This window comes from Ciconia boyciana, chromosome 8 (genome assembly GCF_034638445.1).
Source record: "Ciconia boyciana chromosome 8, ASM3463844v1, whole genome shotgun sequence".
In the NCBI taxonomy this organism is placed as follows: Eukaryota; Metazoa; Chordata; class Aves; order Ciconiiformes; family Ciconiidae; genus Ciconia; species Ciconia boyciana.
The window spans coordinates 20,700,197-20,717,803 of record NC_132941.1 but is presented as its reverse complement, the minus strand read 5'-3'; the positions used below and the strand labels follow the sequence as shown (position 1 = coordinate 20,717,803).

The 17,607-nt window shown below is 41.0% G+C and overlaps 1 protein-coding gene across 1 annotated transcript in view; it reads left to right on the top strand.

Annotated features, from left to right (window-relative positions):
- ACSBG1 (acyl-CoA synthetase bubblegum family member 1) overlaps positions 1-17,607 on the top strand; it is a 40,970-nt gene that overhangs the window by 12,898 nt on the left and 10,465 nt on the right. Inside the window, exons 3-7 of the mRNA XM_072870342.1 lie at positions 10,631-10,848; positions 11,560-11,648; positions 12,469-12,589; positions 14,495-14,575; positions 17,399-17,548. Coding sequence (XP_072726443.1) covers positions 10,631-10,848; positions 11,560-11,648; positions 12,469-12,589; positions 14,495-14,575; positions 17,399-17,548 — 659 coding nt within the window. The remainder of the gene's footprint in view (positions 1-10,630; positions 10,849-11,559; positions 11,649-12,468; positions 12,590-14,494; positions 14,576-17,398; positions 17,549-17,607) is intronic.

Sequence of the window (17,607 nt, the reverse complement as noted above, 5' to 3'; positions counted from 1 at the left end):
GCTGTTCCAGCTGTTCCATCATAATTTTCCTGCAAAAGCAAGTCACACCCTATCGATTTTAATTAAGTGGTTCCTTTATTTGAGTTTAGGTATGTTTCTAAGTTGATGAATCAGGAGCTTACAATTTAAGTTAGCCTTTGTCTTTTATTTGACTTTGGGAATCTGTGACACTACTTGTTATCCATTTAAATGAGAAGCAGTGTTTGACATGGAAACATCACACAGCTACGTGGATGCTGAGTGGTAAAGTGAGGACTGAATATCAAAAACTTCTCCCAAAAATCTTTCGGGAGAAGGAAGCTCAGTGTCTAGTTGCAGTGGGTCTGTTTTGTATATCAAGAGAAAAGAAGATGATTCTGATGTTTTCTAGTTGTGTAGAACTGTCTTTCTCATTTTATAATCAATATGTTCTGCAACCTCAGGAGTAAATTTGCCTAATGAGGACCCTGAGTTGTTCTGGAATGTTTTCACCATTCTTTTCCACCAATGTATAGAGGCTCATTCCTGTGGAATCAGGCCCAATTTTGGTTTTTCTAATGCATATTTAAATCCAGAGTAACCTTACTGTTGGCAGCAAGTATTATATTGGCTTAAAACCAGTGTAAAGTTGAGAGAGAACTCATTCATGCTGTTTTTATACTGATGGAAGTGCAAAATAATTTATGTTGGAAAAGACCACTGGAGGACAGCTAGCCAGCTTATAGGAGGGTTTCTGCTTATAGGAGGGTTCATGGCTTTGTTCAGCTGAGTTTTGAAAACCTCCAAAGATGGAGATTCCACAGCCTCTCAGTCCCTCTTCTTAGGCTGTCACCTGCATTGTGAAATTCTTTTTCTTTATCTAGCAAGAATTTTCCTTGCTGCAGCTCATGTCCATTGCCCCTTGTTCTTCTGCTGTGTGCCTATGAGAAGAATCTGTCTTCTTTATAGCGCCCCCCTTCACTCTGTGGCAGGCTGCAGTTAGATTCATTCTTTATCTTCTCTTCTCCAGATTGAATAAACCCAGCTCCTTTAAGGGCTTCTCATACATGGTGTGCTCCAGGCCCCTGACCATCTGGGAGTCCCTCTTCTGGGCTTGCTTCAATTTGTCAGGATATCTGTCTTGCACTGTGGCTTCCAAAGCTGCACGCTGCTTCAGGTGCACCCTCATGAGTACTGACTAGGGGGAAATAATCACTTTCCTTGATCTGCTGGCTATAATCTTGCTAATGGAGCCCAGGATGTAGTTAACCTTTATCTCCACTGGGACGTACTACTGACTCACATTCAACTTGTTCACCAGGAACCACAGGGCTTTTTCTGCTGAGCCAGCCAGGGGATCCAGCCTGTGCTGTTGCACGGGGTTATCCTACCCCGAGTGCAAGACTGATGTCCACCCTTGTCAAGCTTTGAGGTTTACGTCAGCCCATTCCTCTGGTTTGTCAAGGTCCATCTGAATGGCAGTCCTGCCTTTTGGCATGTTGGCCAATTCCCCAAGTTTGGTGTCATCTTGGAAGCTGGTGAGGGTGCATTCTATGTCCAAGACAATAATGCAGTCGTCATTGTATGCAATACAATGCATGCGTGCAATGCATGCATACAACAGTATCGTTCTCAGGACTAACCCCTGAAGAATGTCACTTGTAATTGGCTGCTAGCTAGACTTAGAAATGTTGACCACTGTTCTTAAAGACTTATTATCCTGCCAATTTTTTACCCACCTGTTACTCCAACTCCATCCGGTCCAAACCTTCCAAGGATGCTGGGGGAGACCTTGTTAAAGGTAAAGTAAACAACATGACACTGCTCTCCCCATCTCAGAGCTAGTCGTCTCATCATGGAAAGCAGTTGGGTTGGATTTACCAATGCCAAATAAAGTCTGTCTGTTCTGGCTGGTCTCAGCCACCATTCTATAGCTCAAAACGATTTCTAGGAGAGTTTGTTCTATAGCCTTTCCATGGACTGAGGTGAGTCTGGCCTTATGTTATTTGAATCCTCTCTCTTCCCCTTTTTGAAGACAGGTGTGACATTTGCCTTTTTTCCTGTCATGGGGACCTTACCAGATTGCTATACTTTTTCAAAGATGATGGAGAGCAGCCTTGCAATGACTTTGGCCTGGTCTCTTAGTGTATACTCTGAAGCATCCCATCTGGGCCCGTCAGCATTTTTGTATGTGGCCAGTTTGTGTAAGTGGTCCCTACTTTGATCTTCCTCTGCTGTTGTAGGTAAAACTTCTCACCTGCCACTAGACACAAAAACCCAGGAAGCCTGATCTTGCCAGTAAAGACCAAGGTGAAAAAGGCACTGAGTACATCAGCCCTTTTCATGTCCTGTGTCAGTAAGTTGCCCATGATATCCTTGGTTCTCATTTTGGCTGCCAGCGTACCTGTAGAAGCCCTTCTTGTGGCTCTTCACATCACTCACCAATCTCAATTCCAACTGAGTTTTGACTTTCCATTCCTGCATGCCTGGGCAATGTTTCTGTAGTGATTTTTCCTCCTGATTACACCCTGCACACGCTTCCATTTTGGTGCATTGTAATCAGTTTTAGAAGCGTCAGTATTGTTATGAAGCTTATTTTTTACTCATCCTGATGCACCACTCCCTCCGCGTCAGTTTCTAGAGGCATTCTTTGAAGGATATCTTATTTCTCTGATCCACACTGGTAGTAGTTTACTGATGTGAAGAGCAGTATATTTTATTGCAATTCATAAATGTTCCCTTTTCCTCCAATGGAAAAAGTACAAATTTCCATGAACTTAAATATTTATGTGTGTTTTGGCTAATTTAAAAATATTTCTGCTATTTATTCAGTCTTTTCTGTTTGAGAGTTTAAAGTTAAGTGTTTATTGTGGAAAATTGATAATATAGCAGAAAACCTTCCTCCTTCCCCAGCTGTGGCAAGGCAAGCAACAGGAAGCTGGTTTCTGTATTTTTTTTAAAAGAATCACCGCGTATATATTCTGGCTGATACATTCAGGTTCACACTTGAAATTCAGAAGTTCTGTACTTCTCTTTAATCTGTTCATTGGCACAAGGGGAAGTTTGAGACAGATGCCAAGCTCTCAGACTCCAACCTGTGTGTACTTAGCTCCAGCTTTTACTAAAAACATGTTAAGCTTTCAGGGCCACAGACATCTTGAAGAAAACTAAAAAATAATGGGTGAGAGGAGGAATGATGTATTTGTGTTGTCAGCAGAATGTGGTGGCATCATAGGTGTGGAATCTGGGATGATGACTGTCCGTCAGAAACGCCTCCAGCGAAGAGCTGAATACCTTCTCTTGTCATTAGAACAGAGTGATGTTTTGCAGGAACTGGCATGTAATCAAGATACTGTTTTGTGAGTTAAATCTGAAGCAGTTTCAAGCAGACATTAAATTATTGTTTTAGTTCCTGCTTCTCAGGGCACATCTATGGAATATCACTTGGAGTTACTCAGGTCATGCAGCAGGGCCATTCTGTTTGTTTACGTGTCTGAAAGGTGACCTTGGTTCTTTTGCATTTTATATGGCTCTGAGTTGTTCTTCCATAAACATTAGAATTCATTTACATTCCAAATCCATTCTGGCAGTCACTGAGATACTTGCAGGTCAGGTATTGAACAGAGAGAAGGTTTCATTCATGTATTAGCTTTAAACTGTAGGACTGGGGGGGGGTTAGGTTTTTTTTTGTTGTTGTTTTTTTTTTTAAACTAGTACACAGTCTCCTTCATACATCCCAGAGGTCCAGCAGTTTCAGACAGACTGATTATTCATTAAAAAAAAAAAAATACATGGACTTGTTATTTGTTTGTCTGTTTGAAATAATTTTTGCTATTTGGGCTGGGAGAGACAGCCTGTACCATGTCACAACTGTTCAGTCATACATGATGGAAAGGAATAACAATTGGCTGATAAAAATACAAAAATTGTAATGTGTTTATGTTGTGTATTATTTCAGACTTGGTAGAAAATATTTGAATAACAAATGTACTTTTATAAATCAGTATTCACATGTAGATGGTTCACAAGTCTAGGATTGTATTGTAAAAGATCAGTTGAAAACTTTCAAAGTATTTTTTAAGTGGTAAACAAAGTTTTTAACTATTTTTTTCTCCTGTAAGGTTTCTTGTTGAAAATTTACACTTTAGTAGGAAAACTGCACACCTAAAATCCAAAATATTTACATCAGCAGTCCTTAGAGCAATTCCTAAGACAAACTACAGTACAGTCATCCTGTTACACACTATATGTATGAGACTACTCTGAGCTATCTCTTCATTCAGCAGCAAATGGTGAATCATGGAAAATTTAGCCTGATCATGGAATTTGGCCTTGGAAGAGAATGACATGGGGAAAAAAAAACACTTGAAGAGGCTCAAAGAGTGACAGTCAAGACTACCTATCTGAATAAAATGTCTGCTATTTTTTGTTTTATCTGACAAAACAGTTGTCTTAAGGAGCAAATCTTTTCTCCTAAGTATAATGCAGGTAGCAGGAGTTACTGGAAGAAAGAGGAAAGGAACAAATACTCCTCTTTGCTTGCTTATAGGGAACTTTCAGTGGCATTAAGTACTTCGAGCTGGAATGCTGTTATGTTTTTTCTTATGCTCTCTGTAAACCTACAGGTATATAATGTACCAATGCTAATAGTGTATTTAAAGGATCTTTATTCTGATTTACACTTCGGTTTCAGGTGGTAGTGAGTTCATTTCCAGCCTGGACATTGCAGTTTAACTTTCAGATGCTAGTGAGGCAGAGCACTTATTTTGCTTTTCCCAAAGTTTATAATCGAGTCATTCAGTATTTAGCCAGGCATTCCCTCCCAGGCTCTTTCTGAGAAGAACGAGCCCTCTGCTCAAAATCCCTCTGCCAACTGACAGCAGAATATATTGTTCATGTTCTGCTGTTTTTACAAATTCCATGGGACAGAATAGTTAGATCTTTAGAATTATTTGGCTTATCTAGATTTAGGAACTGTTTTTAGATTTAAGTTCTACCTGCAAATACATGTAAGAGCAGACACTGAATGGGCGTTCAAGTTTATATTCCTTTGCAATATATACTGTGTATTATTAAGGTGATTCACTGAGACTCTGTAAAGCTGAATCTGTTCGTAGTCTTTGGTATGTATCAAAGATGACTTTTTGACACCAGAAAAAACTGCATAAGGAAAAGCAAAAGGAGACCCAGTTTCAAAGTACATTTTTTGTTTCTGTGTATAGATGTGGTTTCTGTGTATAGATGTGGGCAACAAGCAGGAGGAGTTGGAAGCCATTGTACATCAGGAAAACTATGATATGGTTGCCATCACGGAAACATGGTGGGATGACTTGCACAACTGGAGTGCGGTGATGGATGGCTATAAACTCCTCAGGAGGGATAGGTGAGGCAGGAGAGGTGGTGGGGTAGCCCTATACGTTAGGGAGTGTCTGGATAGTTTAGAGCTCGATGATGGTGACGATAGGGTGGAGTGTCTATGGGTAAGAATCAGGGAGAAGGCCAACAAGGCAGATATTGTGGTGGGAGTCTGTTACAGACCACCCAACCAGGATGAGGAGACTGACGAACTATTCTATAAGCAGCTGGGAGAAGCCTCACGATCGCTAGCCCTTGTTCTTGTGGGGGACTTCAACCTACCGGATGTCTGCTGGAAATACAATACAGCAGAGAGGAAACAGTCTAGGAGGTTCCTGGAGTGTGTGGCAGATAACTTCCTGACACAGCTGGTGAGTGAGCCAACTAGGGAAGGTGCCCTGCTGGACCTCTTGTTCACGAACAGAGAAGGACTTGTGGGTGATGTTACAGTTGGAGGCTGTCTTGGGCAGAGTGATCACGAAATGATAAGAGTTTTTGATACATGGAGAAGTGAGGAGGGGGGTCAGCAAAACTGCCACCTTAGACTTCCAGAGGGCAGACTTCAGCCTGTTTAGGAGACTGGTTTTCAGAGTCCCCTGGGAGGCAGCCCTAAAGGGCAAAGGAGTCCAGGAAGGCTGGACATTCTTTAAGGAGGAAGTCCTAAAGGCACAAGAGCAGGCTGTCCCCAGGTGCCAAAAGACGAGCCGGCGGGGAAGAAGACCGGCCTGGCTGAATAGAGAGCTCTGGCTCGAACTCAGGAAAAAGAGGAGAGTCTATGACCTCTGGAAGAAGGGGCAGGCAACTCAGGAGGACTACAAAGGTGTAGCAAGGCTGTGCAGGGAGAAAATTAGAGTGGCCAAAGCTGAGCTAGAGCTCAGTCTGGCTACTGCTGTAAAAGACAACAAAAAATACGTCTTCAAATACATTATCAGCAAAAGGAGAGCTAAGGAGAATCTCCAGCCCCTAGTAGACGGGGGAGGGAACACAGTGACAAAGGATGAGGAAAAGGCTGAGGTACTTAATGCTTTCTTTGCCTCAGTCTTTAATAGTAGGGCCAATTGTTCTCTGGTTACCCAGCCCCCTGAGTTGGAAGATAGGGATGAGGACCAGAATGGAGCCCCCATAATCCAGGGGGAAATGGTTAGTGACCTGCTGCACCACTTAGACACTCACAAGTCTATGGGGCCTGATGAGATCCACCCGAGAGTACCAAAGGAACTGGCAGAAGTGCTCACCAAGCTGCTTTCCATCATTTACCAGCAGTCCTGGCTAACTGGGGAGGTCCCAGTTGACTGGAGATTAGCAAATGTGACGCCCATCTTCAAGAAGGGCTGGAAGGAGGACCCGGGGAACTACAGGCCTGTCAGCCTGACCTTGGTACTGGGGAAGCTGATGGAGCAGATCATCCTCAGTGCCATCACATGGCATGTAGAGAATAACCAAGGGATCAAGCCCAGCCAGCATGGGTTCAGGAAAGGCAGGTCCTGCTTGACCAACCTGATCTCCTTCTACGACAAGGTGACCCGCCTAGGGGATGAGGGAAGGGCTGTGGATGTTGTCTACCTAGACTTTACTAAAGCCTTTGACACCATTTCCCACAGCATTCTCCTGGAGAAACTGGCTGCTCATGGCTTGGACGGGTGTACTCTTCGCTGGGTAAAGAACTGGCTGGATGGCCGGGCCCAGAGAGTGGTGGTGAATGGAGTTTACTCCAGTTGGTGGCCAGTCACAAGCGGTGTTCCCCAGGGCTCTGTGTGGGGACCAGTTCTGTTTAATATCTTTATCAATGATCTAGACAAAGGGATCGAGGGCACCCTCAGTAAGTTTGCAGATGACACCAAGTTGTGTGGGAGTGTTGATCTGCTTGAGGGGAGGAAGGCTCTGCAGAGGGACCTGGACAGGCTGGATCGATGGGCCGAGGTCAATAGTATGAGGTTTAACAAGGCCAAGTGCCAGGTCCTGCACTTGGGCCACAGCAACCCCATGCAATGCTACAGGCCTGGGGAAGAGTGGCTGGAAAGCTGCTTGGCAGAAAAGGACCTGGGGGTGTTGGCTGACAGCCAGCAGAATATGAGCCAGCAGTGTGCCCAGGTGGCCAAGAAAGCCAATGGCATCCTGGCTTGTATCAAAAATAGTGTGGCCAGCAGGAGTAGGGAAGTGATCGTGCCCCTGTACTCGGCACAGGTGAGGCCGCACCTCGAATACTGTGTTCAGTTTTGGGCCCCTCACTACAAGAGGGACATTGAGGTGCTGGAGCGTGTCCAGAGAAGGGCAACGAAGCTGGTGAAGGGTCTAGAGCAGAAGTCTTATGAGGAGCGGCTGAGGGAACTGGGGTTGTTTAGCTTGGAGAAAAGGAGGCTGAGGGGAGACCTTATTGCTCTCTACAGCTACCTGAAAGGAGGTTGTAGAGAGGTGGGGGTCGGTCTCTTCTCCCAGGTAAGAAGTGATACAACAAGAGGAAATGGCCTCAAGTTGTGCCAGGGGAGGTTTAGACTGGATATAAGGAAATTTTACTTCCCTGAAAGGGTTATCGACTATTGGAACAGGCTGCCCAGTGAAGCAGTTGAGTTGCCATCCCTGGAGGTATTTAAAAGATGTTTGGATGAGGTGCTTAGGAACATGGTATAATGGTGGTCTTGGTAGGTTTACGGTTGGACTCGATGATCTTAAAGGTCTCTTCCAACGTATACAATTCTGTGATTCTGTGATATTGCAATGATTTGATTGATTTTTCACTCTTCTCTGTGGAAACTATTCTGTTATCTACTGTATGTTTGTAGTGAAAAGGTAGTAATTATGCAACTTTTGTAATTTTATTGTAGGAATGTTGCTAATATTTTCAGGTCCCTTATAGAGATACTCTTTGTTCAAGAGCATTTTGAACATTTACAAATACAACATTTACAAGAGAATGTTGTATTTTAGCTCTGTATGGTAAGATTTTGTTTTCAACAGAGCAGTCACCCACATGTGCCCAACCATACCTGCAGTCCCTGCCATCTGTGTTGGTTTAGAAGCCAGAACATTGTATAGATTTTTTTTTTTTTTTTGTCCCGGCTTTGGGGTGTCACTGCGGGGGGAAAAAAAAACATTTGGATTAACACTAGTTTCTGTCTCTGACAGGTCTTATCTCCCATCCTTTTCACACCAGGACTGGGGTTAAGTGCAGAAACACCTGCTTTGCCTTCACTACTCATAAAATATTTGTTGGGTGCCACTGTTTACACTTTGATAAAGTCGGTCTGTCTATTACCTAGAATCCTTCATAGCTACTTGTTTTCTAAACTGTCTGGATTTATGATGCCTTTCCTCCGCTGACCTAAGCAAAGCTCCACACCTATGTTTTGAAAATCATTATATGCAATTTACACATGAGAAAATGAAGGCACATGGAGATTAAGCAGCTTTATTTGTATTTATTGCTGTCATTATTACTTGCTGTTTGTCAAGAGAACAAATGCAAGACTGTGAGTCAAGAACACGAATGGAATATAGTGTGAGTCAGGAACATTGATCTTGGATTGAAAGACATCACAGCTTTGACTGCTAAGTTCACTTTCTGCACCAGGGTTTTTATCTCTTTACCTGGGAGGGGGTAGAAAGGTGAATTCCCCCCCTGCCCCCAAAATGCTCTGCACATGCTATGATATAGCATGGGGCAGTGAAATCTTGAGAAATAGTTTCACAGAATACTGGCAGCAAACTGGACTGGTTTTGGTATTTTTCAGTTTAGTAGTTGTACTTTATCAGCTGATTATGAATGAGCTTTTCTACACAGCTAAGTAAGGACTTTTTTTTTGCTGCAAGAGAAGGTTGGTTTAGGTATTTTTTGTGTACGTTTGTGAGCTTACAGTAGCTTGCTGTGCCTCTGGTTATCTGTGCAGATTGCAAGCCTGACTTGAGGGAGACGGCAAGTGTGTTCTAAAGCACTCGTGCAGATCCAGCTATGGTTGATGTGTTCATATATTGCCAGAAATGCTCAGAGAGGTAGTTTCCAGGCCCTCTGTGAAGCAACTAGAGGAGCAGCATTTGAGAGGAATTTGAAGGATGTTGTACTTCTGAACACTCCAGAACTGCTTTTTTCAGCCACTGAGGTACCAGGATAGATACTAGCTGAGCTTTCTTTACAGTTTTTGCTTTCCATAAGTGTAGTAAAAGACAATCGTGCTTATTAACTTGTATCAGAAACTTCAAAAAGTCATATTTTCTGTTACTGTTAATTCTGACAAACCTAAGCTCTTTGGTCTGAAATTTTCCATCAGCTCTCTGTAGAATGTATATATATTTTTTTGTTTATGCTAAAAATGTTTCTTAATTTATGAAAGTAAATCTAGGGAAAAAAATGTTGTTCTTAATGTGTTCTTGTCCTAATTTGTTCAGAAGTATGGGAACTAACTGTTTGATAGGGGAGTCATGAGTGGTTTTTTTGTCTTCCTTGTGAGAATTCACGTACATTTTGCCAACTTACTAACCCCTAGATTCTCTAAGGAGTGTATTTATACTCAGCCTGCTTCTTGCTGGGTTTGCAAGAGCCAAGTAGAATGTTTGTGACAGTAATTTCTTGTGAATGTCAGGGACTGCCCCAGACCTTGGTACCAGTGGTGAGAGCCAAGTGACATTAGTTGGTGCTCTGTGTCTGTCTCCTGTCAAGGAAGGGGAGGAAAAATACAGGGATGAGGGGGAAGTGGATGGTAGAGGGACAGGGTGAGGAAGGCAAGAGCAGAAGAAGGTGAAAGTTAATGTGGAAATAGGACAAGACAGGAGTGGGTGGAGTGGATATACATACTAGAACACAGGGCAGATGACCAAGGAAAAAAACTGTGGGAAGTAGTGGGGAACAGGGGCAGGATGAAGGAGAATAGCTGGAGGGGAAGGAGGGAGGAAAGAGCAATGGCAAGCAAAAGGAGTTTGGATGCTGAACAGGGTCAGAGGTTTCAGATCTTTCAGATCTCTGTAGCCTTCTGATTCACCAGCTACTCCATTAGCTCAAGGGATAGTGGGTTGTGCAGGGCTGAGCATGGACAAACAGATTATTCTGGAATTGGTGGTGTGCCTGTAACACACAGAAGATCAGCGTAATTCTGTATGGTGGCACTTCTATTCAAGATGTAGAAAAAAGCATAAGAAATACAGATTTCTCTTTCTACATGGCATATTTGATAGTTATAAAATTGGAAAGCCCCTTTCTCAAAAGGTGGGAAGTGCCAGACTTGTGCTCAGTCCTGCGGTCTTTATTCAATCCTCTTGTGTTTTGGTCGAAAGTCACACGGTATTTTTCAATGATAGAATACCTTGATGATAATGCTTTACTTTCCAGACTCTCTGTGGACTTCCTTTGCTGATGGCAGAGTCAGACTGAGAATAGATAACTCATGTCCACAGACTCCCATAACAGTTCATCAGATGTTCAAGGAGAGCCTAGAAAAATACGGATCCCTTAATGCTTTGGCCAGCAAAAAGAATGGAAAGTGGGAGAAGATAACTTTTTCAGAGTATTATTGCCTCTCCAGGAAAGCAGCCAAGAGCTTCTTGAAGGTAGGTACAGGAAACAAAACCAATTCCTTTTTCTCCCTTTGTCTCCTTAAAAAAAAACCAAAACAAACAAAAAAAACCCCCACCCCAAAACACCAAACAACTGCCAAACAAAAACAAACACCAAACACCCCACACACACACACACACAATATAAGAGGCTTTTCCCATGAATTGAACATCAGCAGTCGTGTTCTTTATTGAAATAATAATGATGAAAATTGATTTTGGTCAGAGATAACACTGCTGTCAAGGGAACTTGACTGCAGGTGAAGAGCCGCTGTGTACACTCTCTCACTGGGGCATGGGTACAAAGCTCAGCATAAGGCCTTAAGATTAAAAAAAGAAAAATAGGTGAAAGCAGCACTGTCATGAATTTGGCAAGATAAAGACAAATTTTAAAGCATCCTAAACATAGGGTAAGATTAGCACTCATTATGCTCATGTTCATATTGAAAAGTTCTGTTTTTCAGGCCTTTCTGGACAGCAGAGCTCAACCAGACAGGAGAAGGTAGTGGAAAGTTTAGATCATGTTAATTGCTGATAAATACTGGTTTTGCTGTGGATATCAATGCACAGAGATGTGTGTGGACATGTCTTGTCAATACTTCAGTAAATCAAAACGTTCCGTGGTTTATATTTGTATGTATGTTTCATGCTATATGTTTCTCCAGTGTGCCTATATTATATAACCTTATGCTTACTATTTTTAAGCTTGGTCTTGAACGATTCCACAGCGTAGCAATCCTTGGATTTAATTCTCCAGAATGGTTCATCTCAGCTGTTGGAGCTGTTTTTGCTGGGTAAGAATTTTTTTTGTTGTTGGTTGGTTTTGTGGGGGATTTGGGGATTTCTGTTTTGCTAGGTCTGGAAATATAGCAAATCAGTATTTGGTGTCATATCTTGGAAGTTGTGCTGCAGCTGATTAGCATGCTCAGCTACCTGCTGCAGTCTCATAGCTTTCAGTAGTCCAGACACTCATAAATTGATCCTGTTTGTCCATAGGCTTAACTGGGATAGTCACACAGAACCTATTGTACAGTATCTTATCACTGGAAGATGTGGGAAAAATATGAGACTCCCAGTTTTATATTAATGATATTTATCTACAGCAAGATATGTTCAAGTAGATGAAGTGACAGATAAATACTAACTAGCCTGATTCCTTCTGTCCTAATACCTGTTTATACAATTTGGATTTTACCTCTTAAGCTGGTCCTGTGCTAGTGAAATTCAGATTGGTATCTGTGCGCAGCTTGGACAGAATGAGGTCATAAGTGGGTTTTTTTTACCACTTCCTGAGCTAACTCTCGTGTAACCTCAAGTGGGTTAAAATGTTGAGTCCTAGCCTACGGCATCTTCTACTGAATAGAGTTCAGAGATTAGTTTTTGCAATGTGCATATATCAGAGATATTAATGTATATCTGAATACTTGAAACAAACGTAACAGCTGTGCTGCTGTTTACTTTCACATCTTCATACTCTCTCAGCTTTCATCTGATCTTTGATTATTATTCTCTTTTTTGATACTAAGTGCATGTATATGTGTGTGTGTGTATGTATATGAATATATGTTCTTTTATATACATATATATATATATACACACTTATTTTTGATACAGAGGAATTGTCACAGGAATATATACAACCAATTCTCCAGAGGCCTGCCACTACATTGCTCATGACAGCAAAACCAATATCATGGTTGTGGAAAATCAGAAACAATTGGACAAGATAATGCAGGTACAAGGTGGCTGAATGGTTACTTAAAAGCCGTAATTTTCCCATTTCTTGATGCTGTATTGGTCCCAAATACCATATTCACTATTTGTTCCATGAAAAGTTTCATGGGAGTGTTCTTATTCGGAAATCTGGTATCTGGTGTTTGAGCTATTGGGTAACTTGCAGCTCTGTTCTCTATAGTGTCTGTGGCTCATGCCTAAGCAATTCTGATTCTCTCCAGCAGAGAGTTCACTGGCTGGTTCCCTGCAAACTTATGTGGAAAAAACCCGCATTTTCATAATGTCACCACTTGATTCTGTTTGGAAAAGCAGAGACCACTTGAATGGAAGAGATTAGGATGATGCAAGTTTGTAAAGGCCTTCCATTTAAATATTAAGGATGTTAGTGTTCAGAATTTCCTCTTTCCAAAATGTCATCTTTGCCTTCTCGTAATATTAACCATTAAGGCTGATGAATTTCCTGCACTTTGATAGCATGATGGTTGACATGAGATAGACTTTAGTGAGAAAGGAGGAGGCTCTTTAAGTGAACAGTTACAATTTTGACAAAACTCTTTGGCAGCTTTGAGTGGGTTTCTGCGAGGGTGCCAGATTGAAAGACCAACTTCACAGAAAGATCCCTGTTGCACGACTTGGAGGAGGAACACAGGGCAGCTCCCTGGGAAGGGTTTGTCTCTGTCAGTAAGATGTTGAGGGAGGCCCATGGCTGCAGATGAGTCATCAAACTTGCATCAAATTGCACTGTTTGCTGAAGGATGGGGGCCCTCCATGATGAAGTCTTCTGCCAAAAACATGTGCCTACCAGAGAGAAAATATCTGTGGATTTTTTTCAAATGTATTTCATATAAGTTATACATTAATTGCTTTGTATTTTGTAGTTGTGTTTTATATGTGATTTGGAGGAAGAGAGATTTTTATAAGTATTCTGGAAAAACGTACAATCAGACAAGCCTTCTTGCAGTGTCATTGACTAAGTACCAGGCTATGCTGTCATGAACATGGAGAGAAGAATATAAATTGAAGAACTTGAGGGATTTGATTCATACACATTTTTATGTAGAAAAAGAAGAGACAGCTCTGGCCAACACTGCTTTATCCAGCTGAAGCGTTTTTTAAACTTTTTTTTTCTGGAAGAGCCCAAAACTGAAATAATAACATAACATTTCAATTGTTATCCTTCTATTAATATATACATAATGGCTACTGTCAAGCTACTGCTTTTGTATTAGCACAGATTGATCAAGTCAGTTCAGAATGTGATTAATTCAAAGGCATCTATGAGGCACTGGGTCCCAGAAAATTTAGTGAAATGAATGCTCTCTGCAGGCCATGCAAAGCAGAGAAAGAGCTACTGAAAGCAGCAGCCATTGCTGTCTGCCTGTAAGCCTGCAACTTTATATTTTTATTGATCCTCAAAATGTGCATATGGCTTCCTTTCCTTTTTTTCTTTAAGAAGGTAGAATGTTTTTTTAGTAGTTTAACAACAGTTTTTGCTGAGGAACTTCCTCTATCTTTACTGGTAACCATAGCGGCTAGGGTCATCTTCTAGCTTGACCTAGACTGTTCCTTGATGTGCCCTTTGGTGCATTATGAGAAAGGATGCTGAGGAGCCATTTCTGATGTATCTTTTTTTTTTTTTTTTAATCATTTGACTGAAAACAGATTTTCTAGAGCAGACTCTGTAGCGTCTCCTATTTTCCCTCCTTTTTTTTTTTCCCCCCCTTCCTCTCCCCCTCTTGTTGAGCTTATTTGGTTGTGAGTTCAGAGGAGAATATTTGAGGGTGGAGGGAAGCAGGAGGTTTCCTGTGACTGTCAAGCTATTACAGTTTTGGCAGGATTTTAGTGGAAAAAAACCCACACAAGATATAAATAATAAATAATAAATTTGTTTTAAAAAATCCAACAGATCTGGAATCGCTTGCCACACTTGAAAGCTGTTGTGCTATATAAGGACTCCATTTCAGAGACATATCCAAATTTGTATACGGTATGTGAATGCTATAACAGAGTTATAATTCATGGGGTATTATTTGACGAATTTCTACTATGTTTTATCTGTGGAATGTCTACCATTTAGAATGCATTGTTGTGTTCCAGCAAACACATTCAAAAGCTTAATCAGCTTTTTCTGCTTAATTTACCTGTAACTTCATGTTTGATAATTGACATTTAAAATTAGAGCTACCTTGCTTAACTGTCTGTCTTGTGTCTTCCTCACTTTTTACTTGACTGGATTAACAAAACACGTATAGGCTTCAGGTGGGAATGTGTACTCTCAAACCATTAAAAATAAAAGTTGTCCACTGGTGCTAGTGAAAACTGAACTGTGGTTAGTTACACTGGATCCAAGACCATGAAAATGCTTGTACTTTTACAGATGATAGTTGTGTTTTGTTTGCACCAAATATTTCTGGTGGTAGGCAACAAGTGACGAGAAATAACTATGGACTACACAGAAGCACACATTTTCTTAGTATATGTAGAAACTTCATATCACATGGTAAAAATAAAGTAGAAAAAGGGACAAAGTCAGGATCAGAAGTTTCTAAGTGGTAGAAGTCCAGCCTTTAATTTAAGAAATATGAGGACTTTAAGCAGAACAGATTTTCGTAAACACGTCATTCCAATATATTTTGAAAATAAAATTCAAAATAGTTAAGTAGTAGGAATACAAAAGTCAGCATTTTAAGTGGACTATGGATTATCAGATTCTGGGCTGAAAATCTTCCACTGCGGAAAAAAAATATTAATGAAGAGTGAACAGCGTAGAAATATTTAAAAATATTTGCAGTTTTGATAATCTGAGGGGTTACTAGGTACCCAAGAAAAAATCTACTGCACTTGTTTTAATATCTTCTTTTGCTATGTTGAATAGCATGTAACTGTTAATAATAAACAGTTACTGTTACAATACTGTACCTACTGGTATAGAGTATGCCTTGCATCTCAGTACAATAAAAAAATTCATACAAAGTGATATTAGTATTTATATTTCTTAGTAAAAGGAATAAGTGCTAGCGGTTAATTCTCGAACAACATTCAGTTGCTGAAACCTAAATGCCTGAGTACTAATATATTTGAAAACACCCCTGTTCAGGTGTCATGTTGGACACATTTTCTCAATGAAGAAGGGAGAGTGTCTGACATTTGCCATAGTTCACGTCGTCTAAAGGAAAAATCAGAGATCGAATCACCAAAGGCAGAAATGGTTGTTTATTAGGTTTGATGTAAAGCAAACCACCTGAACCACATGGCATTTGATAAAAGAGATTTGTGTTGCAAGTTGACAGCTAACATGTAACGAGCAATTGCTGCTGTAAGGACAGAGCCCTAGTTCACCGATCAGTGCATGTTTCCAGAAGGCAAATGCAAAGTCAGTAGTGTGTGTGACTGTACCTTTCACACTCTGTGGAATGGGAACACTGTCTGTTGCAGGTACTGTTCAGTAAACAAAGCCTAGGCCACAGGTTCACAGTGATTAACACATTCTAGTATGAGAAGACAGTAAGGTCAAGAAAACAGGAACAACTGCTAAGTCACAGAAACAATTACACCTTGACACCTCCAGACTTGCCAGGAGCTAGGGAAATGGATGCAGCCACATTCTCTGTGAAGGGATAGGATGTGACAAATCCTCTACTTGCTACAGAGCTGCGCATTGTACTGCCTCTCTTCAGAGATGTGGTTTGTTCAAAGGAAGTATAAAACTGATAGTTGGTAATTAGAATACTTAGGACAGCCTTGCTGCCCAAGAAAAGGAAGTCTAGGTGCCACAGAGGCTAACTGTTGTAACCTTAGTAACACACTGGCAATGGCAGAGGTCTGAAGGAAGCAATGAACTCTGCCTCAAGCACAGACTCTCCTTTTTTACCTTTGCTGTTCTTCGCATCATCCCCTTTACTGCTATGTGGTCCTAGATATATTTCCAAGAAATCATTGAAGGGTAGAGGTGCTGCATCTTGTATTTGAATAACACAGTTCTGTAGCACAGTATGAATCATCTGATTCCAATGGGAAACTGACAGTTTGGTTATTGACTTTCTCAAAAAATTTTGTTATACCGTAGTTTTCAATTACTATTGAAATCAATGGTACACTTAGCAGCATATCAGGTGCATGCAATAGAAGTATCTGGGAGCAACCAATGTAACATAGAGAATCAGGTTCAGTATTCTTCTGGGCCAGTTTGTGTGGCACAAAAGTCCAGCATCATAAAAGGCTTAGCTCATTCTAGATTGAGCCAAATTTGAATGGAAGTTGTGACCAGCATCATATGCTCTGTTTGCTATAAAATAGCAGATAATTTGGGCAAACGTTCACAAATCTAGGTGATGATGCTTTTGCAAAGAAGCTTTCATCCAATTGCTTTATATTTGTATTGATATAGAGGAGAAGGAATTATAGATGGAATGTCATAAGTGTACTCTTACTTAAAAATGGTACATCCAGATTCCTTTAAATAAGACTCAAATATCATTCTAACAGTGTGATACACTAACAGGATTTTAGCCTCTATGACTTGTCCATAGTGTCCATCTTGGAGGAGGAAAAGTATTACCATTTCCTTCTTAGACACTGAAAAGACTCATGGCAGCACAATTTTAGATAGTCTATTTGCAATTTGCACATAACGTTCTAAGCTAGTCTATCATACTTCTTACATAGGCAAGACCTGGTGAAACTCACCTTGGAAACATGTTCAGAGCAAGGCACTGAAGTTTTCTGCCATTTTTCAGACTGATAAGGTACTGTGTCTTTCCCGCTTGTAAGAAGCCATTTGATATCCTGTATTTTCTGTTACATGTTCTAGATGGAAGAGTTTCTGGAGTTGGGAGATGACATATCTGATACTACTTTGGATGATATTATTAACTCCCAAAAGCCAAATCAATGCTGTGTGCTAATATACACATCTGGAACAACTGGGAAGCCAAAAGGAGCCATGCTGAGTCATGACAATGTATGTACTTTAGGCTCTTTCTGTAGCATAAAAATAGCAAAGTATGAGGATATCTATTC